We start from the raw sequence: 17,914 nt of genomic DNA, 5'->3' as shown, positions 1-17,914 counted from the left end.
TATCAAACTTTTAACAATTACGTGGCTGAGAAAAATATCGCCATTGCTTGTTATGCCCCCAGTAGGGTGGCCTATATCAGTTGAACTGTCAGAAGAAGTCAGTCAGTCAGTCAGTGTGTCAGTCTGTCCGTCCGTAACTTTTTTAATATTGAACATAGCAACTTGATATTTGGCATACATGTGCATCTCATGGAGCTGCACATTTTCAATTGTGAAAGGTGAAGGTGAAGGTCATCCTTCAAGGTCAAATGTCAAATATAAAGCGTCTGTCTGTCTGTCCGAAAACTTTAACATTGGCCATAACTTTTTCAATATTGGCGTGCATGCGTATCTCATAGAGCTGCACATATTGATTGGTGAAAGGTCAAGGTAATCATTCAAGGTAAAGGTAAAAGGTCAAATTTTGCAATATTGAAGATAGCAACTCCATATTCGGCATGCATGTGTATGTCATGGAGCTGCACATTTTGAGTGGTGAAAGGTCAAGGTCATCCTTCAAGGTCAAAGGTAAAATATATGGCTTCAAAGCTGCGCAGCAGGGGGCATTGTGTTTCACAAACACAGCTCTTGTTTAATATATTTTCTGCACATTTCTTCAAAAAACTTACATCAATACACGATTTTCTTCGTTAATTCAATCATTCCTGACAGACTTGTGTACATATTTCGCTTACATTTTGACGCGCGTAGGTAGGACCGCATTACCGCTTCCGAAATGTGTATTCATACTATTGCCTTTGAGGAACTTATCTGATATTTGACGGAAAAGGGCCGAAAATGTGCGAGTGTGGGTCAAGTTCCCCACAGGTACTACTTTCCCGTTCCCCCAATTTTTTTCCGTACCTAAAATTTTTCGTACCCAATTTTTTTTCGTACCCAATTTTTTTTCGTACCCAATTTTTTTTTCATCCCCAATTTTTTGTTCGTACCCAAATTTTTTTCTGTCCCAATTTTTTTGTTCCCAAATATTTTTACGTACCCAAATTTGTTTTCATACCCAAATTTTTGTCGCAAAATTCGTGTGCCAAATTTTTTTTCGTACCAACATACACAATTGTGGTGATTGTGGTGATGTAGATAAACTTAACCTGATGCTTTTATATCCATCCTCTCAAAAGCATCGTCACACCAGTACTGTCAGTACTTTGATTTAACATGCGATGTAAAATGATCAAATTCTACGAATACAAGTCATGTGCTGGAAATTTATAGGTGATCCGAATGTAAACGAGTAGTGGAACGGCTGTGACTAGAATCTCTGGTCAACGGCGTATTGTTCATACTGCGCATGCGCATCAATTCAAGATGGCGGTATATGGGCTTCCGGTCCCAGACATGGGATGATCTGTCTTCTGAAACAAAGCGTGAAATGCTTTTATTTTATAAATTTAATTGCTATTTTTATGAACAAACTAAAATAACATTTGATTGAAAGAATGAAGTTAGTAAAAAAAAGCATGAACAATTGTATGAATATTTTCAACTAAACATTTAAGGGGCCTCTTCACGTTTTGACAAATTGGCAAAATTAGAAAAAAGTTGCTTCAGGTTCGCAAATTTTCGTTTTAGTTATGATATTTGTGAGGAAATAGTAATACTGAACATTTACCATGCTTTACAACATCAATTCTATTCATCGTTTGACGAAATGAACACCTGACAATTATAAAGCGTTTCAACGCGAAAAGATTGAATACTCTGGAAAATGCTGTTATTGTCGTTATAGTTTAGGAAACTACGGAGATTGCTTTTATAAGTTAAAAGTACATCCGCTCATAGCAAGAGCTCGGATGGTCGAGTGGTCTAAGCGGGAGATATTTTACTCCAAGACTCCAGGGGTCAGTGGATCGAGCCCAGTTGATGGTTACTTTTGTTTCCTTTTTTGAATTGTATTCTTGTTTTTTTTTTTAATGGAGATGTTTAGGTCAAATGTGTAAGTTTATCAATTAAAAACATTTAATGACAAGTTTCAATATATGCCAAAATCTGTGAAAAGGACCCTTTAATCAAATATATTATGTACTTTTATATTTTAATAAGTACAAACTGCGTTGTTAATACTCAGAATTGCAATTTCGTAGAAAGCAAAATGCGCTCAATTTTAAAGAACCAATGCACTACGAGGAAGTGAGATTCAAAGCTTTTGGAAATATCCATAGATACCTATCTAGAATGGATTAACACAATCATAACTTACCGAGGAAACTGTTCTTAGTCTCAATTTTAGTGGAGAACTTGAAAGACTTTCGGAAGTAGCTAGCACGTTTCCGGAAATTACGTAGAAAGGGCGCCGTGGAGATTGTGTACAAGACGGGATTCACGGCGGAGTTCAGGGGCAGGATGAACACGGCCACCCAGGCGTACACCTGCATCGGGAACAACATTCGGATGACTATAATTACAATGAAGATTAGATAGATGACTATATTATCAATAAAGATTAGACAATAATAATAAGACAACAGAGATATTTTAAAAACATGTATGCTGGAATGCGGAGGGAGAATGAACACAACGACCCAGGCTTACATCTACGGACGGAATACGCAACATATACGGATGATGATGTTGACTATTAAAACAACAAAGCTCATACCATAACAATACGCCAAACGAGGTAAATGTACAAACAAATGTTCACCTGCTGAGCTGCAGCCTAGTGATACCTTTAACCGGATAATTTTATTTATAATGGGCCGCACTCTGTAAAATGGGGATTTAATGCATGTGCGTAAAGTGTCGTCAACCTTTTCTGCTTTTATGATATTTTTCGTTGAAAAAAGTATCTTCTTAGCAAAAATCCAGTCTAGGCGTACAGTGTCGTCCCTGCCGTTCGAAACCCCCCTTTTTACAGAGCGCGGCTCAAATGTTTAAGTGACATCCTTTGTCCAGCATTAAGGACAATTAAGAAATACACAAGTTGAAAGTCTTAGGCGACTTTAAAACACTGGAATGTATGGTCATGGAGAAGACGCATATTATTGAAGTTTTCAGTTTATAAATAATGTTGCAACAGTTCTGCAATAGAACGTTAACTCGTCTAAGTTTCTAAGATTATTTTTACATCCATATATCAAGACGGATAATACCAATCACTGTATGGCAATCAACAGGTGAACGAGAGACGAGTGACTTCTCACTAGATTTGCTTTATTTACATATTCGAAAGGGATGAAAAAAACTATTTACCACTTGTACGTTGGAAAATTTAAACGTTTGTTCGAACTCCCTAATAGATGCGAATAAATAATAGATTAGTGAAACCCTTGCGATTGTTAACAGTTTGTATTAGTGAGACTTGAATAACATTCAATTTATTAAAAATGTTTAAAATCGCATTTTAAATTTAAACATAAGATAACATAATAAAAACTTTCGAAATCTAGCAACAATTTTTATTTTCGCAAAACGTGTTTGGTACCAGATTTGATGGTTAAGTTCTTTCTACAAATGCATATAAAATGATCCAAACGGACTTCTTTAGAATTTGTTGAGGCACACATGGAAGCGAATCCCAAAATAATTATTAAATAATGCATGATACATAAGTCAACACAACATCTATTTTTATTTTACGAGCAAATTTTGAATTTTAAATCGAAACAGTACAGGAACCAAACGAACCTCTTCGGGTATTGTGGCGCCACCAAACAAAGTAAATCCTCAAAAAATGATAAGATAATTGATATCACAAAACACGATAACAACTCCATATCTATTCTTAGATTACAAAAACTATTGAATGCTGAATCGAAACAATATACGGACCTCTGTGGGAATCGTGGCTCCACCTAGCGAGGCGAAGCCCAGCAGAATTATGGGGACCCAGCAGAAGAAGTCGGTGGCAACGATCAGGGTCATTCTACGGGCCATGGCGCTGAAAAATAACATAATGGTATACATTTTCGATGTTCTGAGTTTTTATGTTGAACACTCTAAATAAAATATTCTAGCCCAATTGCTTTTTTACATAAAGAGTTATGATTTAACTCTTTCCAAAAATGCTCTTTTATTTGAATATTGTCTTCATCGTTCTTTGAAGTAGAATTTCTTTAAAAACAAACGCGTCCGAATGTTGTTTTCTTGCCATAAAGGGTTATGATTCTACGCAATATACGTTCTTAACTCCTCAATTAATCATATTCACAACTTTTTGGGGGAATATGCGGGCAGTAAAATTGTTTTTCTGAGTTGTGGAGACCCAATTTTGAACAATTGAACCGACATCTAAGACCAAGGGCAACAGTTCATGAAGTGTCCCCGATTCTTAAGTAAATAATGTTAGTGTTCCATAATAATGTACTATCTGTTTTATTACTTTCTTTGTACCAATGTATACTTGAGAGTTGCGCTATTATTAATTCCTTAAGGAGTTGGAATGGATAAACGAATTCCAGGCTGAGTGGGCAACTGGCCATAAAAGCCCATAAATACTAAAAATCAACGAATATTTCGTACAATATTTCGAAAAATAAAAATAGAACAAAAAAATGAATGTTTTTCATAGCAATAACCACAATTTCAAAGCTCCATGTGGTCGGGTAAAATTTTGTGGGACAATTAATTCAACACATGTTCATTAACCATGTTAATGTTCGTGTGTCGTATCAAGAGAAATCGTTGCGGGAAATTAACATGGAATACATTGTTGCATAAAAAATACACATTAGCATTGTGTATATCGTTAAATCCATGTTACCATACCACATCTAGCGTTAAAATGTTGGCTATTGCTATTAGGAACACTGATTTTTTTATGTGTTCACTTTATTTTACGAAATACTTCGCGAAATATTCATTGATTTAGAGTATTTATGTTACTTCAATACCAAGAACGAAATAGGTGCCGCGAGAGAAGTATTGATATAAAACTCTGCGTGAAATACATTTTATATTTATCTTGAACATAAATTAATAGAAGCAGCAGTACTAAATGTTATTTATCTAATTTATAATATGAATATGATACAGTAAATATCAAGTATTTGTCAATACTAACTTATAATTGTAAATGAAGATATAGGTTGAAATTATTGCATGTGTTAATTTAATTTACTTAATGCTTCACAATTCAGCTAAAAAAGAATAATATAGGATGTTTTAAATAGTCACAAGAAATATTTAAGAACGAAGTCATTTCATTTTTGCTTTTTTTACTAATTTTGACGCAATTTTATACGTTATATGACTTTTAATAACATAAAATTATTACTTGATATACTGTGTTAAACAATTAAAAGATATAAAAATATGAAAACCTGTCGTGTTATATAAGCCATTTATGCCTAGCGTCTAGATCAAAGGCCTTGGCAAACAGCGTAGTCCCAGATGAGAATCATGCGGCGTCTCATCCGGGTCTTCGCTGTTTGCAAAGTAATTTATGTAAGAAATATTCTAAATATAGAAATAAATATACTAAACATCCCTAATTTTGGAAATAAATTGATCCAGTTTAGAAGGATGGTTGAGTCAACTAGGCATAAATGGGTTAATAGACGTTAAGTAGTACGCGAGGCTGCACAATAACTATGCAAATACATAGTACAAAATGGGTAGCAGGTTTAATTAAAATTACAAGGAAAACAACGGCTTTAAAGCATGATACGTTGTTATATGTCTGATGCTGGCAAAGAAGTTTGAAACGTTTAATGTCATAAATATCTTTGAGCAGTTACTACGTTGGTTATGTGAACATGTTATATGATATCACATATAAAAACACAACTACCTTGATCACAAAATAGTTCTGGATCGGCAAAATACACAAGCAGTTTATTGGTTAAGGGAACTTGGTAAATTTTTTAGATTTTGTATTGTTATCCCCACGTTTTTTGGAGAAAAAGTGGGGATATTGTATTGATCTCCGTCCGTCCTGGCCACTATCTCCTCCTACACTATTAGCAATAGAACCTTGAAACTTACACACATTATAGCTATGAGCATATGTGCGACCCTGCACTATTTGGAATTTTGATCTGACCCCTGGGTCAAAAGTTATGGGGGTTAGGGTGGGGCCATGTTAGAGATTTTCACTCATTTTTTATGTTATTTCACATTAACTTCTTCATTTCTACACCGATTTACTTCAAATTGATACTAAACCTCTCTTATGACAATACGGTCAATCTCAAATATGCATGGCCCCATTACCAACCCTTGGGCGCCCCGCCCACATAGACCACACCCATTCAAAATTGCCTTTTACTATAACTTCTTTATTTCTACACCGATTCACTTCAAAATGATACTGAACCTCTCTTATGACAATACGGGCATGGCCCATTACCAACCCTGGGGCGCCCCGCCCACATAGACCACACCCACCCAAAATTGTCTTTTACTATAACTTCTTTATTTATACACCGATTCACTTCTAATTGATACTGAACTTCTCTTATGACAATACGGTCAATCTCAGCTATGCATGGCCCCGTTACCAATCCTGGAGCGCCCGGGGGTCAAATATGCGACGTGGGGATATGCGTCGGACTCTGCCGCGCCATTTCTAGTATTTATTATAAAATTTACATGTAAGCTGTTCATTAAAATTATTTTTGTTTAAGAAAAACATCTGTGATGTACTGTTAATTATTATTGATTTTAAATGATATGTATTTAGAAATTATATCCACGTATGGTTGTCAAAAAGGTATTACTTATAAGTAAGTGTTTCCTTCCAAGAATACGCACCTGTCATTTTTGTCTTGAATTTTTCGTACGGCACTTCGTGTCTGCTTAGCAACGAAGAACATCCGAAGATACGAGAAAAAGATCACTAGAAACGACATGAAATTAAGAACGAGAAACACGGCAACGGAATATTCCCAGCCCTTGGGCTTTGAGTTTGTAATGTGGAATGCTAAACACACGCCGGAGCGGCCATAGAAGTTCCCAAAATAGTCGATACCTAGCAACGGTATAGCGGACACCACAGACACCGTCACCCAGACGAATGACATCACGCAAAAAGCGCCCTTCAGCTTCAGACGCCGGAAGTGAAGCGGAAATATGATGCATATCAGCCTATCCAGCGTAATTACGGTCAAGGTCAATACGCTGAGCTCGCTGGAGAACGTGGAGAGAAATCCCGCCACTTTGCAGAGGACGCTTTCCCGCCAAAACCGGTCGTACAGGATGTAGTTTCCTCGATAGTAAGCATCTACGACGGCGATGATCATCAGGTAACCTCCCATCAGGAAATCACCCACGGCGAGGTTTGTGATCAGGAAGGAGTGGACCTGCAAGGGAGTAAGCATGCGGCGGGTTATGGTTTATGTGGCTTAAAAACGAGGACAACCTGATAATTTATGAACTGACTGTGTAAATTGATTAAAATCCTTGACGCTACTTGATTACAGATAGTTTTGTGACATGATGGTTTGCAATATTAACAACAAAGAAATCGAAGCAACTCCCTTAAGCAAGTTCTACGATGTCGAATAAGTAAATCAAATGTGAAGCCCGGAAATTAACGACGTTAAACACAAAGTAAACAAAAAACGTAAACAGTTTATCGTGCCGTTCCGTTATTCCATTGTGTGTAAACCAACTACAATTATGTTTCCAAACAACGAAGGCACACCAGGGCAATTGGAAGGTATCACATGGGCGGTCGGGAGATGATAGTTCCGAAAAACGTCAAAATGTGTTGCCCAAAAGCAAATCTCACATCAAACAAAAAGTATAACCGGACGGATTCGGCATCTTATAGGACGTTTAGCGTACTGAATATGTTATAAGCCTAGCGACCGGGAATTTGTGGGTACCACTGTGGAAGTGTAATTAAGATCTATCGCAAAGATACTAGGTAATGGTTCTGCCTAAGAAACGGACTCGATAGCATTTTAATTAACCTTAGACTTTCGATGCAATCTAGCTTAACAAATAGGTAAAAACTAATATATGCAGCACCTTGCCGTTCCTAAGGTCCATGGTCCGCCACACAACCACAACGATGTTTCCCCAGAAGGCGACCAAGCCGAGGATCCAAATACTGGCGCGCAGAACGTAGTTGGACATGAGGTCTGTGCACGAAGAAAACTCATCCGGTTCCGGGAGGCAGCGACCAACCACCCGCGCCGCGCAGCAGAATCGGAACTCGTCAGTCAATCTGCATGATGATCGGGGTTTTACAAATAAAACGTTAATACTCTACCGGGTCTTGTCTTATTAAACATCTTTCTATAACAATTATTCACATTAATGATGGCGATGATAAGATACCTTTCCGATTAATGTGCATGAATATACGTATGTGAATGAGATGCATTGCCGACTCTATCACGTACATGTATTAGTAATTTGTGGAATAGTTTTTAGTAGGCAATGTATCCTAATGCAAGCACGTAACGCATCTTAATAAATGCTTGAACATTTGGAAACATTAAATAATAAAAGATCTTGTATATTGTATTAGCCCTTAACACAAGCGATTGAACAGAAGGAGCGAATACGGTAGCATCGTTGTGGAAAATCTGACTAATCTGGGACGAAACTTTCTCCCGAAACTTGATTTTTATTTATAGAGACTTCTTTGAAACGAATAATACCATAAACATAGAAGCGTCGCCCCTGCCTAGCATGTGCAGTGTGCACATGTTAATCTGGGTCGACACTTGCATTAAGCTGTGTTTTTCCATAACGAAACTCAATCATTAGCCACAACTCACAGGTAATCCAGAGACTTCAGTCCAGAAAATACGTTCTCTTCAATGACGTCGATGTCGTTCTTTGAAATGTCTCTGTGCAATGATAATTAATTTAACATTTATCGAGGTTTAATATCAATCCTTGCTAAATATATCATGTTCCGGTTACGATTTTAATATGAGCAGAGTATGATATGATATATATGCCGGAACAAACATCGTTCATCTTGAATAATTCGGCAAAACTCCATCTGAATGCGGTGATAGTTTGTGCTACTTATAAGACATACCTATTTTCTTGGGAGAGTATTGCCATGTGAATTGTATGTGAGTTGTCATTTAAAACGTACTTTATCATTAATTACAACTCAAATACAACTATTACTCAAGGCACACAACTCAAATACAACTATTACTCAAGGCACACACTACTGGTTCCTCACTGGAGCGGACTTGAGAGCGCCTCAAAGGCCTGTGGCTTTCGCATTAACAGAACAAAACAAAAATAGTTCCATATAAACCTACAGTGAATTCAGGAATCCCAGACCGTGGAATGTATTCGTCTGGACTGTACCGAGGTGATTAACAGACAGGTCTCTGAAACCGAGGCATTATCATATAAACACTTCCACTCATGTTTAAATGAGTACGCAATATTAGCCAATCCCTGCGCTTTGACATCACGTATGTATGCGTTTCAACGTCACGTATTAACCCATACAATTATATTGTAGAGTTTCTGTTTTTGTGATGTTCCAAAGCGAATTTGTTGATGTTTGTGATGTTCGATGGTTTGAAAATACTTCTCGAAAAATAGCTGTTTTAAAAATAAATAAAAATACCGGATGTTAGCTATTATAAATTGTAAGGTTTTTTATAATTGGAAAGCAAAAACTGGTGAGAGAGTTCGAATAATAATAATAATAATAATAATAATAAAATCTTTATTTAAAGAAGATATACTTGTTAAGAAATACATCAGATGAAATTACATAATATGCAATTTATATAATACATCTCTTATTTTCAACAAGGTCTTCTAACAAGATACAATTTACAACAAATACATCATATTTCATCTTGAGCAATAAGAACAAAACATAAAGAATCATATATGCATGCACATATAATGATATATATTATAATTGAAAAACAAATGACAGACATAAAACTACAATAACCATCTATGCAAGAACAGTATTTAAACATTAAACTAATGTTATTTACTAAAACAACATGAAGCATGTTCAGTTTATTTCATAAAGTGTGGAAGAAAGATAAGCTTTTAATTTTTTCTTAAATGTAATTAAATTGTTTGTTTGACGTATATATTGGGGTAACGAATTCCAAATTGTTTTGCTAGAAAATTCAAACGATTGTTTGAAATAGTTTGTTTTGGGTATTCGCACTAGCTTTAAATCCCCCTTTTCGCAAGATCGCAAGTTATAGTGATTATTTTGTGAAGGTGTCAAAAGGTCACGTATGTATGTTGGGGTTTGATTGTGAAATGCTTTAAATACAATAACTGACGTGAAATAGTGATTACGCTGTTCGAAAGTCAACCATTTTAGATCTTTAAATAGTGTTTTTGAATTAGTGTTGTACTTTTTATTAAAAATATGTGCACCACAACGCTTTTGTATTTTGACTATTCTATTAATTTCCGTTTTGGCCGCTGAACTCCAGGTAACGCATGCGTAGTCGGATATAGGTGAGATATAACCATTATAGAAGAGCTTACGCATTTCAAGGGTTAGATATGGTTTTATTTTTTGCAAAAGAAACATTCGTGATGACATTTTTTAACAAACGCTGTTAATGTGTAGTTTCCAAGATAGAGTATTGTCAATATAAAGGCCAAGAAAATTTTGACAATTTACTGTTTTGATCACCGGTTAACGACAGTGAGTACTTTTTCAAAGGTAACCTTAGATTTGTTATATGTTAAATGTCCAGTTGACTTTGGTGTTTCTTGAAAACTAACAATACCATTCATTGTAACCCGCCTGCGACTATACGAACCTCGTTCTGGGAAAATTGACCTTATTGCATGTGCATAGCATTTCGGAGCAATTGAGCGAATGAAGCCCGCACAAGCTAATCAGAGACCAAACTTTCCGATTAAACTGGATATTCGTTTAAAAGAGACTATCTTTAAATTTAAAATTCCATAAAAGCAGAAAGTGTCGTTTCTGATTAGGCTGTGCGGACTGCTCAGGCTTATATGTTATGACACTTTACGCACATGCATTTAGTCCGGTTTTCACAGAGCCTGACTCATGTACACGCACTTTGTCATACGTAGGAATACTCACACAGAAAGTAAGTATGCGAGACCATTGAACGCAGTTTGTCATACGTGGGTATACTCACAGAGAAAGTAAGTATGCGAGGCCATTGAACGCGCCTTCTTCGATAAACGTGATAGCGTTGTGGGACAGATTCCTGCAGGAATATACACAAGACATATGGTGTTAACATGTTATGACAAAGGCATTGTTACTTTAGTTTTGTTGAACGTTTGGATATATTTAAATCAGGTTCAAATGAAACAAATATAGTTTATTCATTTAAATGCAATACATAAAAATACGTACAGGGTGCGAACATTCCTGAGTCCGGAGAACGTGTTCTGATGTAGACGCTGGATAGATTGATAACTGAGATTCCTGAACAAGACACAATTATAATATTTACATTGACAAGTATAAAGCTAAAATTAAAAAAAATATTTAAGACTTACATGTTATTGTTACGAGTCCAATACAGATACTTTAATATTTGAAACATGTTATTTTTTCTATGTAAAAAGACAAATAATGTGTTTACATTGCGTCCATTTTAAGCTTTAACTATACTACAATATTACAATCATATTGATATAAAGCAACTTATCGGCGGCAATTGAATTTTAGACAGGGGCTATAACTTACAGAGCATGTAAATGTGACAGCCCCATGAATCCATACGGAGTCATCTCACGTATCTTGTTGCCGTTAAGGTTTCTGAAAACATAACAACCAATTTAAGGTGCAAGTGGTTGAAACTTTACTACAAAACATAGTACACCATATTGGTGATTATATAAAGAGTATGCTTTATATGCTAAACGTAATACGGTGTAATGGAACAGCACGCGTCCGTATAACCTATATACCAATAACATAGTAATAATACAACGCTATATTTATAGCTTGTATACAACACTTGTAACCGAATATCATACAATAAAAAAGTTCTTCAAAAACGTAGGTAAATGATACATTATTATGTTCGCTGAGTGACAACTCTTCATTCGAACACGTGACTTACATAGTTCGTAAGAAAGTCAGCCCGTGGAAGGTCCCATTGGTGATCACTTCTATACCATTGTTTTCAAGCTTCCTGGAAGTATTATACGAGCCATGCTCTGTGAAAATGGGGTTTAATGCATGTGCGTAAAAGATCGTCCCAGATTAGCCTGTGCAGTCCGCACAGGCTAATTAGGGACGACACTTCCTGCCTTACCTGGCTATTTGTTGAGAAGAGACTTTCTTGGAACGTAATATATCATTAAAGCGGAAAACGTCGACCCTGAATAGTCCACACAGGCTTATCTGAGACGACACATTATGCAAATGCATTAAAACCCCCTTTTGATTTAGCACGTCTCAAATTATCATGCATCGGATTAACTTGCGAAATGTGGTAAAATAACAGAAGAGAGGTGTATAATTTACATACTTATAAAATGAAATGCATTTGCTTTAATTACGTACGTTTGTAAAAGTCAATTGCATAGATACTAATTTACTGTAAACAAACAAAGTCCAAAACAATTGTATAATTAAACCAAACATAGCCAAATATGGCCCTTATAGACCGTAGTTCCTTCTTGCGTTTTCTTTTCAAACAAAATAGTATTACAGTCTATGTCAGAGCAATTATCTCTGAATGCGACCATGTAATGGTCATGTTTGATTGTCATATTTCTTGTTATCGCCTTTCCCGTTGAACACGTGATCGAATCTTTGTTAACTAAGTAAGATGGAGTTCAAATATTTGAAACATACAGTTTAGCTTTATATTGTATAGTTTCTCATGAAACTATGTGACTTGGAAAATCATTTTGCTCTGAACGGAATTAGCGAATATATTGCCCTGTATCACAACGTTATCTTGAATTAAAACCAAGGGTTGTCTGGAAACGAACATATGTTAGTGTGATACTTTTTCCTTCAATTACTATCATGTGTCGTTATCGGATGGGACGAGCCTTTCTTAATTAACCGTTTATCCATGTGTGGCCGTATCAAATGTTGTTTTGAATGTATAGTTGTATTTCGGCACTTGTTATTTTCCCGCTTAGAAAATGGGGTTCAAACAACATGACAAAATAAATGGGGTTATATTCTTTAATTTTAAACAACAGTTTTATTTTGAATTGAGAAGGTTAAAGTAAAAATAACCTAACACTTAGCCTATACGTTTACTTTAATAAATACTTGTTGATTAATGTATGCATTGCCTGAAATATGTTGACGTTGAATCAATGTGATGAAAATGATGTTTCCTAACAATGAATATATCCTTAGATAAAGAAAGATAAGAGAGAAAACGATCGGCTATAACCGGGATTAGAAGAAAGACATCGTCGGAACCAACGGTATATGTAACGTTGTTACCATATTATAAACCGTACTATAACTGGCTGACAAAATTGAATTTTCATTAATATTGATGGGAAAACTAATGACCGATGAAATGAAACAACTCTCTTAAATACTAATGGAATGAAAAAAGGAAAAGATCGTTTGATTATTCATGAGTACCAAAACTGCTATTATAATTCACCCAAATCGATTAAGAAGTGTATTTGAGCGAAAAAAATAAGAATTAGAAATATACTAGTAAAGCGACCACAGAGAAGCCGCGACTCTGACCGCGAAAATTAAAAAGTTTTAAATTGCATCGCAAACAATATTTGAAAATAATTTATCGATATTGTGAGGCAATACACTCCTCTTTGTCTTTTACAAGTCAACATTGGTTTCGCATTAAAGATGATAATTAAATGGCTGATATAACAATAATGGCTGATATAACAAGATACAGGCGTAATAAAGTAAATAGCATGGGGTATCAAGCTCTCTTAATATAAATTGCCTTGAGAATCTGTTCCATGACAAAGATACTTGAAATAGTTGTACTTTCTCGCCACACCCTCACCGTCTAGTCATAACTGTTATTGTGACACCCACGATACAACTGCTCAAGCAATAGGGGATTTCATGGGCATCATAATTAACAATTACGACACGCTACGTCGAAACAATTTAGTTCCAACTAGACAGGCTGCTAGAAAAAAATCCCCGGGCAATGTCAAACCAATAAATTGGTCTTGCACTCGAAGTTGGTGTTCTAACAAACAGTACTGCTATTGCAATTTATAAATCACGAACATGTACGTTGTGAAAAGGGTTTATTTGGAAACTTATGTTTTAAAAACAGTGAAACAAAAGATCATGTAAGGACAGGTTTAATTAAATAACAATGACATTAATATCGGTGAAAAATAAACATATTAGGGAATTCTTTCGCATTCTGAGATGAACGAACAACCCTTGCTAATCGGTCTCATGTTTTAAAGAGGCCTTTTCACAGATTTTGGCATATTTTGAAGTTTGTCATTAAATGCTTTATATTGATAAATGTAAACATTGGATCTTAAAAGCTCCAGTAAAAAAACAAGAATAAAATTTAAAAAGGAAAAAATAAAGTAGCCGGTACCAGGGCTCGAACCAGTGACCCCCGGAGTCCTGGAGTAAGTCTGAATAAAAAACGCATTAGCCCTCTCGGCTATTCCGCCGGGTATACACAATTTAATTATTGTATACCTTATAAAAGCAATCTTCGTAGTTTCGTAAATTTAAACGAAAACAACAGAACTCTTCAAATTATTCAATCGTTTCGCGTTGCAACGCTTTATAATTTTTAGGTTTTCAAATCGTCAAAAGATACATATAATGGCTATATAGGACTATGGTAAATGTTCAGTAATATTGTTTCCTCACAAATATCATAACTAAAACGAAAATTTGCGGATCTGAAACAACTTTTTTCGATTTCGTCAATTTACCAAAACCGTGAAAAGATCCCTGTAAGGCTCTTTTAAACTTCACATAGTGATTTCAGAATAGCTAATAGTTTAGGTGCGTAAATAACATTTACTTACAGCGTTATCAGTCGCCATAAGTTCTTGAACACCCCGTCCGGTATGTGAACTATCCCGTTCGAGCTTAAATCTCTGAAATGAACGACATGATTAAAAGTGTTAAAACATATATATGTTAACACATGTTTATTAACTGTATTTAGCACATTACTGGAATATGACTGATTAACAATATTCAAATCAGCAAAATCTTGTTTATGTATCGTCTGCCATTTTTAAATCATAAAATTAATGTAACTGGTTTAACAATTTTGTGTCAAAACATCGAGTTTATTTTTTTTTATGTTGTGTTTAAGTGTGTTTAAGGGGATTGCAATATCTCGCCCTTTTGAAAATAACCAATGATAATGCAATCTAGTCAGCCATTGGATTCTTACTTAGGTCTCGGTTTCGATCTTTGATAGAGGAACAAACGGGTCCTAATCATGCAATGTTAAATGCGCTGTTGACAAATGATACAACATATGAGGTTTCAAGCCATTAAGGTTTATTTATTAAAGTGACTAACTTTTTTTACTCTTATTTGAACATCCGTGAGGAATTAAGTGCATTGATATACCCGTTTAGCCCAGTTTCCATAAGAAGGACACATGCGTGTATGGGGAGGGGGCGGTCCGGTTGAAAAATACTTGCTTTAAGCAATTGTTAAGAGACTTTGGCATTTTTTAATTGTTTTGTGAATTTCAATGTAAAAATTAATTTAACGGAACATCCGAGCTATGCTGCAATTTCCGTTTGCATCGGTTGAAAACTATGCAAATGTGAAATGATAATGAAAGTTACTGTATTTTAGCATACGTCTGCGTCATTTGTGTTATATTTTCCTAGATAAACAGTGTGCTGTTTCTTTTATATTTGAAACCAAAATGGGATATTATCTTTTTCAGAATGTGTGAAACATTCCTTAACGTCTCTAGTCTTCACTTATGCGGCCCGTACTTACAGGTATACGATCTTGCTGAGCTTGTCAAACATGTCGCTGGTCAAGTTGATGGCATTGTGAGACATGTGACTGAAATAGGTAAACAGTAGCCGGGATATTGATGGCATTGTGAGACATATGACTAAAATGTAAACAGCAGCCGGGAAAATAGTCATGTGCTAAAGAAAAAAAATCGATTGGAAATGGTTAGACAAGTACGCGTCGAGAACGCTATTACATATGGTGGCATAGAGGAGTGCAATTAAAAAAGAGTGATGCAGTAAATAAAGGAAGGGTGCATTAAACAAAAGAGGAGAGAATTTGAGCTATCTCGAGATCCCGACTTAGCTAACTCGTAGCCACGAGTTAGTCAGCCAATCAAATTTTGCGTATCATGTGTTAATATTCTGTACACATATATTTTGCTGGCCACAGCGGGCTTTTACTGTGATGATTTCTTTCATGTGTATAAAGATCACCATGGACGACCATATGGAGCAATTTGATTGTCTTACTTACTTGGCTCACTGGTTAATATTATTCGATTATCACAATGTAAGATCGTCCTTATTATAACCCATGCTTCAGCATTTCGTTAGAATATTATGTTATAAAGTTTCTTTCTGCTGCTAGATAAAACTCGTAAATATTCTGATTTGTTGAAACCATACATGAATATTTCTTTTCGTTTCTAACGACTATATTTTTATATTGTTTTCGATTTGTCGGAGATTTTAGTCTATAGAGCAGGGGCGTTTATACAGATCTACAAATAATTCCGGAATAATGCATGCATGTTCAAACAAATTGAGTTCACTGTGATTAAATGGTATGTCTTGTGTTCATATATTACACTTACTACTGTACTAGTTTTGTGTGGTAAATGACATAACATAAATTTAGGACGAATTATAAACATTAAAGTTTATGAGTCGACCACGTCTTATTTCTGATTAGATTTAATGCAGAGAGATTTGTTGTACTTTGTAGTGCATGCAGAGCAATACTATGTCATCTAATTACATTGCAGGTTTAAATATCTTCACTACACATTTAAGTTTGATAATATATAGGAGCCTCGCTCTGTAAGGTGGGGGTTTAATGTGCGAAAAGGGTCGTCCCAGATTAGCCTGTGCAGTCTGAACATGCTAATCAGGGACGACACTTTCCGCCTAAACTTGATTTTCGTCAAGAACGATATTCCTTTAAACAAACAAATAGCGAAAAGTGTGGTCCCCGATAAGCAAAATGCACAGGCTAATCTGGAATGACACTTTACGCAAATTCATTGAACCTCCTTTCACAAATCGCCGCCCAAACATATTTAAACAAGGGTACGGTGCGAGGCGACAGCTCTTACAACTTTGTGATGTCTTCGTTGGAAAGATCGTACGGCAGGTGGTCGAGGCCGCGGTTCTCACAGTGCATCTCGATGTCAATGCAGTCACATACATTCTCGGGGCTGGGACAGGTGAAGCCTGTCGTAGAAGGCAGGTGCATTTGAGTTTACAAAATCAGAATTCAGTTGCACTTATAATTTAGTTACAACATTATAGTACTAGTCTAGCAAATTATTTCTTGTCTGTGGCACATTAAACTACTTAAAAAACATTTACAGATTTAAGTTAAAACGTTAGCATTAATGTTAAGATCACCATCTGAACTAGGCCACGAGAAAATTACGTTTATAGATGAACATGTGTTAGTTGCAACATTGAGACTCATTTGAAAACGGGTCACGTGAAACCTTTTTAAAGTCTTAAATTAAACCACACATATTATAGAAAACATTACATCTCATTTAGCTACCGCCAATTGACAGGAGCACGTGACACCAGTTCGTTATATACATATATAACATTAGAAAACAGTCGGATACTTTCGCTGGAGATATGAAGGCGAACACTTGGAAAACAATTTTATATTCAATTTAAACATGATAAACCTGTCTTTTACACTTGTTGGGAAAATGAAGACATAAATAACAACGTGCGTTCAAATTAAACACATATATATGGTCTGAGATGTATTCTGGTTGCAAAACGCGTATACGGAGCATGGATTTAAACAACTGTGTTAAAAATAACAAAAGAATCCTAATAAAGAGAGATGGACATATATATGTAATTA

The 17,914-nt window shown here is 35.6% G+C and overlaps 1 protein-coding gene across 1 annotated transcript in view; it reads right to left on the bottom strand.

Moving 5' to 3' along the window:
* Positions 1 to 987: 987 nt before the first annotated feature.
* Positions 988 to 17,914, bottom strand: part of LOC127857427 (G-protein coupled receptor GRL101-like) — a 75,885-nt gene continuing 58,958 nt past the window's right edge. The window contains 13 exon segments of the mRNA XM_052393823.1: positions 988 to 1,349; positions 2,198 to 2,366; positions 3,769 to 3,877; positions 6,691 to 7,238; positions 7,912 to 8,110; positions 8,670 to 8,741; positions 11,022 to 11,093; positions 11,246 to 11,317; positions 11,582 to 11,653; positions 11,961 to 12,032; positions 14,863 to 14,934; positions 15,806 to 15,874; positions 17,145 to 17,262. Of these exon segments, the coding sequence (XP_052249783.1) occupies positions 1,207 to 1,349; positions 2,198 to 2,366; positions 3,769 to 3,877; positions 6,691 to 7,238; positions 7,912 to 8,110; positions 8,670 to 8,741; positions 11,022 to 11,093; positions 11,246 to 11,317; positions 11,582 to 11,653; positions 11,961 to 12,032; positions 14,863 to 14,934; positions 15,806 to 15,874; positions 17,145 to 17,262 (1,787 nt within the window). The 3' untranslated portion in view covers positions 988 to 1,206.

Source organism: Dreissena polymorpha, chromosome 14, assembly GCF_020536995.1.
Source record: "Dreissena polymorpha isolate Duluth1 chromosome 14, UMN_Dpol_1.0, whole genome shotgun sequence".
Lineage (NCBI taxonomy): Eukaryota > Metazoa > Mollusca > Bivalvia > Myida > Dreissenidae > Dreissena > Dreissena polymorpha.
This window is presented reverse-complemented; position numbering and strand designations above follow the sequence as displayed.